Source organism: Puma concolor, chromosome D2, assembly GCF_028749965.1.
Source record: "Puma concolor isolate L17-30 chromosome D2, mPumCon1.1.hap2, whole genome shotgun sequence".
Taxonomy (NCBI): Eukaryota; Metazoa; Chordata; class Mammalia; order Carnivora; family Felidae; genus Puma; species Puma concolor.
In genome coordinates this window covers 61822835-61836936 of record NC_141677.1, presented here as the reverse complement: position 1 = coordinate 61836936, position 14102 = coordinate 61822835, and the positions used below count along the sequence as shown (strand labels likewise).

The window sequence follows — 14102 nt, the reverse complement described above, 5'->3', positions numbered from 1 at the left end:
AGTTTTGGATTTTGGAAAGTCTTCTCAATGCTGGTTCAATTAAGATGGAGAGTTTGAGGTCTGGGTGGGACCTCAAGGAGCCTGCTGTATTAATTTCTCATCTAAAGCAAGAAGAAACTCACCAGGACCTAGAGTGGAAAGTTTGCTCACAAGTCCTTCTATCATCCGTACTGGAAGGCACAATCAATCTTGAACCTTGGTCTTGAGACTATGGGTCCCAGTACCAGCTACAGATTTTATGGAAGACGCCATGATCGGGGAAAAGGTACAGAATTCACGAGCTAGCCCCAGTTAGTACCAATAGAGACGGAGGAATTCTGATGTGGACTCAGCATCTACTCAGGGGAACTAACTTACTTAATAGCTTGAGAAGTGACCAAAGGGCAAACATGCCAAAAACATGATTAGCCCCACTGTCTGAACCCATAATGTGAGAAAAAGGGTTTGTGTGTTTGGGGGTGAAGTGGGGAGTGGGAGGACGTTAGGAACAGAAACCAAGTCACCAAAGCAGAGATACAGATGGCAGATAAGCAGATGGAAAGATGCTCAACATCGTATGTCATCGGGGAATTGCAAACTAATACAACAATGAGATACCAATCCACCCCGATTAGAATGGCTAAAATCCAAAACACTGACAATACCAAATGCTGGTGAGCACACAGAATAAGAGAAACTATTATTCGCTGCTGGTAGGGATGCAAAATGGTACAGCCACGTTGGAAGACAGTTTTGCTGTTTCTTACAAAATTAAATACAGTCTTACCATATGATCCAGCAACTTTACTCAAATGAGTTGAAAACATGTCCACACAAAAACCTGCATATAAATGCTTATGGCAGCTTTATTCAAAATTGCCAAAAACTGGAAACAATCAAGATGTCCTTCAATAATAAATTGTAGTACATACACACACAATGAAACATTATTCAGTGATAAAAGGAAATGAGCAAGCCACAAAAAGACTTCAAGGAACCTTAAATGCATATTGCTTGTAAAAAAAAAAAAAGTCAGTCTGAAAAGGCTATGTTTTGTATGATTCCAACTATGTGACATTTTGGAAAAGGCAACACGGCAAAATAATCAGTAGTCACCAGAGGCTTGGGGAGAGGGAGGGAGGGATGAATAGGCAAAAAACAGCACATTTTTAGGGCAGTGAAACTATTCTGCATGATACTGTAATGGTATTTGTCAGGACATGTATTTGTCAAAACTTACAAACCTGGGGGCACCTGGGTGGCCCAGTCAGTTCAGCGCCCGACTTTGGCTCAGGTCATGATCTCACCGCTGGTGATTTCGAGCCCTGCGTCGGGCTCTGTGCTGACAGCTCAGAGCCTGGAGCCTACTTCAGATTCTGTGTCTCCCTCTCTCTCTCTGTGTCCCTCCCCCCACTCACACTCCGTGTGTGTGTGTGTGTGTGTGTGTGTGTGTGTGTGTGTGTCTCAAGAATAAATAAACATTAAAAAAATATTTTAAAAAAACTTATAAAACTGTATAACACAAAGAGTGAACCCTAATGTAAACTGTGGACATCAGTTAAAAATAATGTATCAGTATTGGTTCATCGATTATAACAAATGTATTGCACTAATGCATGATGTTAATAACAGGGGAAACTACAAACAAAGTAAAGTAAAGGTGTGTATGGGAACTCTTTGTCCCATTGTTCAATTTTCTGTTAAGCCTAAAGCTGCTCTAGAATATAAAGTCCATTGATTTAAAAAAATCATTACATTTCATTCATAGGTGGAAATTAAGAAACAAAACAAATGAACAAAGAAAAAGACCAAAAAACAGACTCTTAACTATAGACAACAAACTGATGGTTACTAGAGGGGGGGTGGGGGGGAGGGAGGGGGAGTGAGTGAAGTAGGTAAAGGATATTAAGAGTATATTTATCATGATGAGCACTGAGTAATGTACAAAATTATTGAATCACTATGTTGTACACCTGAAACTAATATAACTCTGTATGTTAACTATACTAGAGTTAAGATTTTTAAAAATAATTAAACAAAATTTTTTGAATGTTTATTTTGGGCAGGGAGCAGAGAGAGAGGGAGAAAGAGAATCCCAAGCAGGCTCTGTGCTGTCAGCAAGGTTTAATCCCACAAACCATGAGATCAGGACATGAGCCGAAGTTGAACGCTCAATCCACTGAGCCACCTAGATGCCCCTAAAGTTTTTTTTTTAATAAAATTTTTAAAATGGCTAAAATGGTAAATTCTATGTTATATACATTTTACCACAATAAGATAATTACAGAAATTAAAGTGTTTTTTAAAGTAATACACTAATTTGCATTAATAGAAGGACAGAGGAAAAAAAATATCCTCTCCAGGGTGAAAAGACACCTTTATATCAGAAAAAATATCCTTCCCAGATTAGCACTGCAGACGCCCCAGCCAGACGGTGTAGGCACTCCCAACTTTGAAGTGTTCATTTCCACACGCCCTCCCTCCCCAGAGAGAATGATCAGAGACCCCACCACACATCCTGGTCAGGACACACTCTGGGCTGATGGAATGCTGGGCACATCCCTGGCCACTGAAGAAGCATGACCATGTGAACTTGACACCCAAGCTGGAAGCATCACCTTTGTGCTTTTAAGAGTTGCAGACTTTTCCTGGCAACTTACTAAAAATGACTACACTAAGGCAGCAGAGGCCCTGACTGGAGAGATGACACAGGATCCTGTCACCTACCCTCTAGTTTTACCCTCTTGTCATTACCCAGCAGGACTCTTTCTTCTCTACAAAGTTGCTTCAACGTCCAGTTCAACATTTCTGCTACAAAGCACTTCCTGCTTAACTATTCACACTCCATTAAGCCAAGAAACTTTTGAACTTAGGTGCACAACTGTAACAGCTGCCCCCCACTCTGCCCCTGTGCAAGTAGAGGAAGGGACGGGTGAGGCCTGCTGGAGCCAGACTGCCTGGGTTTACGGCCCAGTTCCAGCATTCACTGGCTGGGTGCACAAGTTCCTTAACATTTCTGTGCCTCAGTTTCCTTACAAAAAAGATATCAATTCCTATCCCACAGAGCTGCTGAGAGAAAGAAATTAGAACAGTGCCTTGCACATAGTGAGAACTAAAGTGCTTACAATTATTATTACATATGTTGAGTTTCTCAAAGCGCTGAAGTTCACAGGGTGAGGGGAGGCAGCCTCAAAGCCACAGAAATCAGGCAAAGCCAAAAACACTGCTCCCAGCCCCAAACCTCATTGTCTTCTTCTTTCCCAGGGTCTCGGCCCCTTTTATCAAGCAGATGTTGGGTGTTTTGAGGACAGAAGGTAGGTGTAACTTCTCATTGTCCCCCCACCCCTCTCCAAACACATCACCTTCCCAAATGTTCTGTCTGTACCGGACCCTCGAGATAGTTTTGCCGGGGATGTGTGCTGTGCAGCTCCAGGCTCTGTGTCAGAAAGCTCGGCAAGCAGGGCGGTGAGCTACAAAGGTACATGCCGCGCGAGGAGACCATGCCTGTGGAGCTCGGGTCAGAGAGGACAAGGTCACATTGCACACATACCTTGGGACCCGACGTCAGAACTACACTACTGAAATAGAAAAGGTAGCTGAATGGGATACCTCAGAGGCAGGATGGAAGAATGAATTGAGGAATCAAAGATTAAAGTCCAGAGTCATGAGCTCTGAGTCAGAATTCTGGGCAAGGCAAACGCTGGCAAACTGAGACCCGGAACACGGCCGGTGCAAGGACCGGAACACGGCCGGTGCAAGGACCAGCAATCTATATGGAAAAAGCCTCATGTGTGGAAGATGGGAGACTAGGAGGGCAGGCTGAACAGGGAAGATTCCTGGGACTGAGAGATCCAATCATGTAAAACCCATAAAGGCTTCCAAGTCTTTGTTTCTCTCTGTGGAAAGAGAAGGAAATCTTCCAGTGCTGACCAGCCCAGTGTCGCTGTGAGTGGCAGTCACTCCTGATAATCAGGCTGCTCAAACTTTTTAAAGTGAGTTTGACTGGGCCAGCTCAAGGAACCTCTTCCCAACTGTCCGCTATCCGAATTGTCTCAACTGTCTGAACTGAAATATCTGGAATCCTTACCCCATGAAGGAAGAGATGATCCACACTGCAAATGAAATGCTTTTTCAGGTCACATACCCACACAGATCTGCTGGGAGCCCCACACTTCCTTAGGTCTTCCTGAGGTTACAAAAGAAACAGAATTCTCAACATTTCAAAACTCGGAGATCTGGGCCCTGAAATCCAACCCAAAGTGGTGGTTTCAGCTTCAAGAATTCTAGCCCTGCTGCTGGCCGTTACTCTCTGGGCAAGGACCAATGGCACCCCACTTTCTCTAGGTAGTCCAGACCTTCTGCCCTTAGCAGAGAGCACCACCATTTCACACGGTCCTCCCAAAACTTAACGCCTCTGGGATGAAAGGCTGAGGGGACCAAAGCTTCAGGGAGGCCTGCCCTGCCATGAGCCTGCAGAGCATTTCCTCAGCCTGCTGTGCCAGCCAGGAGGAGGGCCAGGGCCTGCCATCTGTGGGTGGCTTACAAAAGGGATTCCGGTTGTCAGTTTCTCGAGAGCTCTGGGAAGAAAGCAAAGGCCTGATCAGAGGACGGACCACGCTCCCAGGACAGGTGTGTTATGGCAAAGGCAGGATTTCCACTGGAAACCCCAGGGGATGAAATGACACATTAAAAAGTTCCTGCAAACCCAGCTTTAAGGAGGGAAAATTAGCATTTCCCAACTGCAGGGGACCAAGGCCACACAAAACAACAAGAGGAAAAGTTAATCTGTATCCAGTATTTTAATAAATAACTCATTCGGTACAGAGCCCAACCTGAAGGGAACCTGAAGGGAAAAGGAGGTCCTCTACCAACCCAGCAGGGGCAGCCACAGAAAGCCGGGCAACAGCAGTTCCAGCCTCAAGGGGAGCAAGAACAACTCCAAACTCCAGACATACCCACCAAGAAGCCAGCGTTTGTGGGGCAGGGCCCAGATCGACCATGGGCGGTAGAGGTGAGGCTCTAGCCTGTGGAGCGGCCAGCCTGTGGGCCAACACCACACAGAGGCTGTCTTTGGAACCAGCCAACATGTACAGCAGATGACCTGCTCAGTGGAATCCCACCAGGGAAATCGGCCTGAGATCACAAATACACTGTGCAACTGGCCAGCCTCTTGCACCCTGGTTAGGGCGCCTGTCGCTTGGGTCCAGCTAGGGCTGCTGGAAGCACCAGGGCAGCTAGAAATCCCCACAGAGAGTGGTGCTGAAGCCACCTCTTCCACAGCCCTGCAAATCTTCACGTTCCAGTACATAGCTGCTGGCCACAAAGGGAAGGGCCAGAGCTGGAAGCTTCCAACAAGCACTTGGCAGCTGACGCTCACACCTCCCCAGCCCAAGGGAAGAGCAACACGACAATCCCGGCCGCTAAAGTCAGCTGAGGGGAGCCTTTGGGGTTCCTAGAAAAGCACTCCATTCTTGCCCGTGGCTGCCCGGAGCTGGAACTTGTTCCATCTCTCCAACTTCAGAAAGAGTCTCTTAAGAGCCTTTTAATTCAAACAAGTGCTCTCTTGTCCTGTTTCCTTTGGTGAATGTGAAGAGGGAAAGAACCTGGCCATCTCAGGGCTCATGCAACCAGCTTGCTCTTCACTCCTTTTAGGGCTACCAGGGTGGGGGTCCCCTCCTGCTCCCAAAGCAAGCCTGCTAGGAGCAAGAAGAAATGCAAGGGACCCCTGGACTTCTGCTTGTCCCTATCCTCAACAAGCTGTGAGAAGGGAAGATCTTAATGGGAGGAGGCACGCTGTAGGCATTTAATAAATGCCAGTAACTCATTAAAATGGAAAGACAGGACGCCTGGGTAGCTCAGTCAGTTGAGCATCCGACTTTGGCTCAGGTCATGATCTCACAGTTCGTGGGTTCCAGCCCTACTTTGGGCTCGCTAATGTCAGCCTGTTGCCATGGAGCCCACTTGGGATCCTCTATCCCCCTCTCTCTGCCCCTCCCCCACTTGTGCTCTCCCAAAAATAAATAAATATTTTTTAAATAAATATTTAAAAACAAATAAATAAATAAATAAATAAATAAAATAAGATAAAACGCAAAGGCAATACAGCATAGTGGTTCAGAATACAAGCTGTGGGATCATTAAACATGGCTTCTAATTTACCACCAATGCAGTAAGTTCACTAAGCCTAAATGTCTGTATCTATAAGCAAGATGTAATAAGAATTCCTTGTGTCATAGAATTACTATAGGGATTACATAAAGGGATAACTTTATAAAAAGAATTTAGCACTAACCTGGAATACAGTAAAAGCTAAAAAAAAAAAAGTTTGCTTATGTTATTAGGTTAAAAACAAACAATATCCATGCATTCCTTTCTTCCCACTCATGAAAGAGAGCTTAGGAGAGTGGGGACACTGGGAGAACCTGCCACTCTCATTTGGTTGCTGTATGGTCTTTAGCAGCCTGCTGTACTTTCCTCCACTTACAATTAAGGGACATGGACTAGATCAGTGTTTCCTATTTGTCTGTGACAATAACAGTACTGAATCAGGGGCACCTGGTGGCTCAGTTGGTTAAGCGTCTGACTTTGGCGCAGGTCATGATCTCACAGTTCGTGAGTTCAAGCCCCACATCAGACTCTGTGCTGACAGCTCAGAGCCTGAAGCCTGCTTTGAATTCTGTGTCTCCCTCTCTCCCTGCCCTCCCTTGCTTGCGCTCTGTCTGTCTCTCTCTCTCAAAAATAAATAAACATTAAAATAATTTAAAAAATAATAATAATAGTACTCAATAATTTTTTTTTTTTAAGTTCCCTTTACAATTCACTTTCAATTTTTCTAATCATGTCTAGGGCCAGGCTTTATTTGGTGTTAGTGTATCTTTTTAATACCTCTCTCATACTTGCTTATCTCTTGAACAAAGAGAATGCTGGCCGGGGCACCTGGGTGGCATGGTTGGTTGAGCATCCGACTTCGGCTCAGGTCACGATCTCGCAGTTTGTGAGTTTAAGCCCCGCATCAGGCTCTGCGCTGACAGCTCAGAGCCTGAAGCCTGCTTCAGATTCTGTCTCTCCCTCTCTCTCTGCCCCTCCCTTGCTCACACTCTGTCAATCTCTCTCTCAAAAATAAATAAACATTAAAAAAAACTTAAAAAAAAAAAAAAAGAAAGCTGGCCTCAGATTTAGAATCTTCTGTGACAGGCCACAGTACTAAATCAGAATTTAATAATATTGCTTTGTTATCACTGCATTTATTTCTATAGTTACCTTTAAATTATGGCAAGTGATACTGGTTTCCATACATGGTAGTGACTGAACTTCTATTTATTTATTTATTTAAAAAAAAATTTTTTTTTAACGTTTATTTATTTTTGAGACAGAGAGAGACAGAGCATGAACGGGGGAGGGACAGAGAGAGAGGGAGACACAGAATCCGAAACAGGCTCCAGGCTCTGAGTGGTCAGCACAGAGCCCGACGCGGGGCTCGAACTCACGGACCGCGAGATCATGACCTGAGCTGAAGTCGGACGCTTAACCAACCGAGCCACCCAGGCGCCCCATGACTGAACTTTTAAATATATATTTAATATATATTAAACTTTTAAAAATATATTTATAATAGTTTTTAAAAGGGGAGAGTCAGTTAGTTAGTTTGTTGATTTTTAGTGAGCTCTATGCCCAACGTGGGGCTTGAACCCATGACCACAACATCAAGAATATCACGTTCCTCCCACTGAACCATCCAGGCACTCCAAAAGGGGGGTTAAAGAGAACATAGAATTGATGATCTTACTACATGGCAAAAATCATGAAGGCAGCACTAGAAGTTTGGGAAACACTGGGCCAGAAGATTTTTAAAGTCCCCTCAATCCTGACAGTGAGTGCTGGCACCCTGGAGTGCCAGGCTGCAGATTCCCCCTGTGCCGTTCCTACTGGCCTGCAGCTTGCAGGTGCCTCTCAAACTTCATCTCCTCCCGGGAGCTTCTTCCAATCCAGCAGCTTGACCAAAAGTCACACCCTCTACTCTGCTCCCAGGTCATGTTCTTCAGCCATGGATTACAGCATTTATTACCCAGTACTATAAGCCTCTCTTTATATTCATCTCCCCTCTAGAACATGACCTCCTTAAGACAGAAATTACGTCTTGGCATTTTATCCCTCAGACACCTATTAGGATGTTCTGCGTCTGGTACAAAATAGGTGCTTGACGAATGTATGCTGAATAAATGAACCAATGCTTTGGCCCTTTTTTCACTGAATGGAAAGAGAAAAGACAGTGGGAGAAGAGCATTACCAGAGACTCATTTGCCATAATTCCAATTCAACATTTCTTAGCATTTAAACTGGATGATAGAACACTCACCTTTCTAACCTCAACTTCAAACACTAAATTAAATAAGAATTTTTAAATCTGTTTCAAAGAGGCCTTGCCACATGAAATGTTTGGAAAAGCAAACTTTTCTTTAAGAAACTTACCAGGATCGAGAAGAGACCAGTCACACCAGCACAAGGCCAATTACAAAGGTACTTTTGACTTCTGTAACATAGACCAGAACTGGGTAAATATCCAAGAACACTCCTTCCATGTCCTTCTAGACGTAGGACATAATATCAGAAAACACTAGATTCCAGTGGTGAGATACAGCCCAAATGGAGATCTCACTATTGTCATAAATGACATACAAATATCAAAGTGTTTTATCAGACAGAAATTGTACACATATAAAGGGGTACTTTCAAACATGAAAAAACAGTAAGGAAGGCCGTCTTTAAAATTCAGAGGTTGCCCCCTGTGAAATATGGAGCTTTCTCAATTATGTTCTTCTTGTCACTTTAGGCCTTGGACCCATACCTGATAAGCAGATAGAGTGTAAGAAGCTTTAACCCAAATAGGAAATGATATTCCTTTGACTGGAATAAATCTGTCAACAAAAAGGTACAGGCTGACTGCACTCTGCAGGTTCTTATTAAAAATATACATTAAAGTCCAGCATAGTGCCTTTACTCCCCACATCTGTTTGCTATTTTATCTCCATTATTAATACTGTAATGCAGGGTCCCCATTCAGGCAAGATTAATTCACTGTTCCCAAAGCCTTCTGCTGACATTGCAATGGATCTGTTTGGAAGGCTGTAAAGGCAGGCCCAGGCATTGCTCTCGACATGTGATCAGTAAGGAGATGAGGCCTGCGCCCCCAGCTTAACAAGAGAGAAGAGGAAGTTGGATTGGACCTGTGATCATAGAGGTAAAGTAGCCCAGTGGTTAAGAGCTCAGACTTTGGACTCAAGACAGCTCAAGTGAATCCTAGTTCTTTTATTTTAGGCAATTCATTTACCCCTAAGTGACTCCGTTTTCTCATCTATAAAACGGAGATAACAAAAGAACCTGGTAAGATTGTAAAGTATTTGATGCAATGATAAAGAAGCTAGTAAGAACTACAAAAAGAAAAAAAAAAGATTATTATCATCTTCTTCATCATGATACCACCAGAACCAGCCTCTTATGCTGAGGCAGGGCAGGAAGAACCCTCCTAGTCTTTCAACCTACACATGCTAAGTAGTCATCACCAAGATACCAAAATGATAGTATAGGAGGCAAAAGGGGACAAGAAACAAAAAAACAGGAGAGGCTATATAATAGAAATAGAATCAGCTCTTGATTAACCATGCTAACAAGGGGGAAGAGAAGGAAAACACTTATTTATTTGTTTGTTTTGAGAGAGAGGGCACAAGTGAGCGAGGGACAGTGAGAGAGGGAGGGAGAGAGAAACCAATGAGGGGCAAAGAGAGAGAGAAGGAGAGAGAAGCAGGGCTCACTGAAAGTGGGGCTCAAGCTTGCCCGAAGCAGAGAAGCAGGGCTTGTGCTCACCAGATGCGGGGCTCAATTCATGAACCGTGAGATCATGACCTGAGCCAAAGTCAGATGCTTAGCTGATGAGCCACCCAGGTGCCCAAGAAAACATTTGAATTGAAGAAAAGAATCCTTCCCATGAAAAAGTGTAGATGGAAACAAAAAAAAAATTTGTTTTAATTATAGACAGTAACTTACTGGAGTACATGATATAATTGTTTAAGAAACGGGAGAGCATAGTCATTAAGAATATGAACTCTGGATGGGTGCCGGGGTGGCACAGTCGGTTAAGCATCCGACTCGTGATCTCGGCTCAGGTCATGATCTCATGGTTCATGGGTTCAAGCCCCATATTAGGCTCTGAGCTGATGGCACAGAGCCTGTTTGGGATTCTGTCTCTCCTCTCTGACCCTTCCCTGCTTGTGCGCTCTCTCCCTCGAAATAAACTTAAAAAAAAATTTTTTTTTTTTAAAAAGAGTATGAACTCTGGAGCCAAAATGCCTACATTAGAATCCTGCTCCACCACTTCTAAGCTGCGTGACCTTAAGCAAGTTATAGATTCTCTTTGTGTCTCAGTTTCCTGATCCATAAAATGGGGCATATATGAGCATCTACCAGTATTACATGACTGTGTTGAAAATAAAATTAGTTTATATATACAAAGTGAAGAGAAGAATACCTGGCTCATCATCAATACTTAATAAATGTTAGCTTTCATTATTGTTAATGTAACTTATTTTTTTAGCGGACTTAACACTAAGTTGATGTTTAACTTAATATTAAAAATTGTTTAAATTCAGTGGTTACAGAGGGAAGTGGGGGAGGAAGGTATGTACAGAAATGTACAGGGCAGAAATGTACAGGGCAGAAAATGGGACTAGACTAGACTAGAATAAAAAATGTACTATAAATAATCTGAGTACAGACAACCACAGGTTAAAAGGAAGTAGACAAGGAGTAGATAAGATCAACAGAAGGATAGAGATGGATATATTCATAATAAAGCAAGTAGGTAAAATGTTAATTGCAGAATCTAGGTGGTGGGTATTTGTGTGTTCACTATAAAATTCTTTCAACTTTGCTTTATGTTTAAAATTCTTCATAATAAGCTAGAGGGAATAAAACAAGTAGACCTAAAAGCATCAACTCAAATTCTGGGTCATAGCTATGCTGACTGTCCTCTGGGCTCAAACACCAAAGCAAGCTTAGAAAAATCTGATGGTTTTGGAACACTTGCTCATCATCAACACTGTCCCACACTAGATGAACAGAACTCGGGTGCTGACGTGGATCACTCTGGCATATGCAGATACAAGCAGAGGGCAGAAACCCAGAGGTTCCACCTGAAAAATGCCAACTTCACAGAACTATGACATTATCATCCCTGCTGAGGGAAACCCCAGAAATAAGGCTCAAGGCTAAGAAACAGACAGGTGGAGGGTGGGCGGCTGTCACACACTCACTCATGGACTCTGCTGTCACCATAGAGATCGCTCAGGCCAAAGCTGATGTAGTGCCAGTGTTCAGGGATATTGGCAGAAGGGCTCCCCACGTTCCTGTACATGCTAACATAGTCCAAGGGGTCTGGGCCGCCCAACCTGCAAAACACAAAACACAAGGGAGTCAGTGTGAGTCTGAAAGCAGACAATGTGAAGCTAAGCAGTTATGCCTTACAAATCTAAAGACCCCATCGTGGAGGAACCTGGGGTGAAAGGTAACTAAAAGGAGGCCATACCTCTCTGGGATAAGACCAAGGGATGGGCAGCTAGAAACTGCCCGATTCCATAAGCACAAGAGGCTCCCTTCTCCTGTCCCTTATATGCAGGAACTCTTTTAGAAATAAAACAGAGTGGGTGGTTGTCCCTTTTGATTGCTCCTGTTTCAAATTACCAATCCCAAACGGGATTGGAAGGGATTATCTCTCTTCCATGGCGCCTGTAAACATGCCAAGCTTCAAAGCAAGAGGTGCATTAGTCAATCAATTGGCTTCTGTTGAAAGACCATCCTGAGCATCCCCAATGGGCATTGTTCCTGGAAGCAGAGGCTCAGCTCCACTCCTGCCTCTTAGACAGCTAATTCCTGAAAGACTATATTGTGCCCTATGTTAATTACAGTTTGTTCTAAACAAACCCAATGCTTCTAGACCCCAGCCTGCACCCCACAGACCAAAGCTGGTCTTTTATCATGCAAGTGACAAAGGCCAAACTTAGGCTAGCCCAGCTCTGCACAGAGAACCGCAGCAGGCCAGGCTGAGCCTTGTGAGTGCCTGCATTTGGAAGATGATCCTAGGAGACTGTTGCCTCAAAGGTAGAGCTAGAATATTAAATGATTTGGGGCCTCTGAGGACCACATTAAACTTCCCCCATAATTCCAACAGAGAAGCAGCTGAGGAAGAGATTCAGTCATTATCTCACTCTGAGGATTTAATTCCATAAGGGTTTATTCCTTTATTCCTTTAGTAGAGCAATTAGTGCTCTTTAAAAAAAAAAAAAAAAAAGTCCTATGTTTCTTCAGAATGAATAGGGAAACTTGGTAGACTTGAGAAACAGACTAAATGGAACCATCAGCGGAAGGAAGTCTGCATTTAGCCCACAAACACTCTGCATTTGAGCTGCCTTGGACATCTGACTGTTTCACAGACTGCAAAAACTCTGCCTGCCCCTGGGACATTGATGGAGTGCACTTTGCAATTGGGATCATATGCTGAAGGAAAACTAATGATCAAATAAAATACATGTTACATGTAATCCCAGCACGTGTGCCAGTATCATGCAATTAAAATACTATTTAAAACTAGTAGGTCTGGTTTCATCCTCCTTTGTCAGGGTATTATTTGCCTTTATAGAAATCCCTATTCTCTGCTAGGAAATGCTGAGTTATTTATAGAACTTGTAAGAGAGTTGCTACAAATAGCTAAGAATATGAACTGAGTGGATCAGGAAAGGGGACAAATCTCTGTGTCTTCCCTTAACTGTGATTTGGCCAAATCATGAGACTATTTCCACAACCAGTTGGATACAGAAAAGTTTGCTAGGGAAAGGAGGAAACAAAAGGGTAGCTATCCCGAGAAGAACCACATGGTAGTTGCAGAACCCCAGAACAGATGGGAGTGCCTACAGGCTCCGTATCTGCTTGGGTTTCCTGCTGCAAATTCCCAATCTTGCTCCTTCTTCAGCCTAGGTCCATCCAGCAACAAGTAGAAAAGGGTATCTGCAGTTCCATACTCTATCTGCCACACCCCTGCAGCCCTCTTTCTGGCCAAGTCTCTCAGAGGATATAGCATCACGTAATGAGGCTTTATCTTAAAACTATAACTGCAGGGAATAACCAAGAGTCAGACAAAATTAACCTTGTCCCAAGCACAGAGTGTTCTGTTCTTACTCATAAACCTGATGGGAAACAGATGAGTATATAGAAAATAATCACATTTTGCACTTAGAAAAAGATGTTATCCAAGGACCCAGAGAATCCCTTGATGCTCTTCCTTGAACTTACTTCCTTGAACACCTAACTACACCCCACAAGGCAGTTGCAGGACTGTAGTGACTCCAGGTCACTCCATGCTGTCAGCCTCTTTACATCCTCCTACTGACACACGGAACTGGCCTCAGCCCTAGCCAGTCTAGTTTCTGCCACCTCCAGATGAAGTTAAGAGGTTATCCTGGAGAAGACTCAGCCCTAAAGGGAGAGGTAACCAGCAAAAACATCCATTCTATCAACCTCCCCCTTTGGGTCTACCTGCCCCGTTGGCCACATTCCAAGCTGCTTCCTGAAGAGACAGTCTTTCAGGACTCAATGAAGGGGATCATCTAACACAATGCATGAATGCGGTTCTGGACAGATTCAACCAATTCCTCAGTCAATTTGGTCCAGAAAGACCATGAAGACAGGCTCTTTGTCGGAGTCCCTATAACACCTGTTTTGCCCAGAGGCTGCAGAAAGAGAAGGTTGCAAACAGGAATGGGAAACAAGAAAGGACCATTCCTACCCCAAGGGCAGCCCTTCTGTATACAGGTCTGATCTTAACAGAGCCACTTGAGGGTTACTCTCTGCTTCCCTTAGAGACTACAGCCTAAATCCTGAAGTTTGTGGACAGGAAGCTCCTCTTAACATCTTAACTGCACTTCTTTCCTCCGTGTCAACGTCCCAGATTTTCATTTTTTACTGTGGTCCCCTTCAATCCCAAACCATGGCTCTCCCGGATCCTGCCTCTGTTCCAGTCAATGTCCTAAAGCAAAGCGGCTGCAGAGCCAGAGGCAGCTCTGCTTGAAGAAAGAGAA

General features: G+C 43.9%; 1 protein-coding gene across 6 annotated transcripts in view; it reads right to left on the bottom strand.

The window, feature by feature from the left end:
* SUFU (SUFU negative regulator of hedgehog signaling) overlaps positions 1-14102 on the bottom strand; it is a 125499-nt gene that overhangs the window by 110335 nt on the left and 1062 nt on the right. For all 6 annotated transcript variants that reach the window (XM_086680730.1, XM_086680734.1, XM_086680731.1 and 3 more), the window contains exon 2: positions 11286-11420. In XM_086680730.1, coding sequence (XP_086536856.1) covers positions 11286-11420 — 135 coding nt within the window. The remainder of the gene's footprint in view (positions 1-11285; positions 11421-14102) is intronic.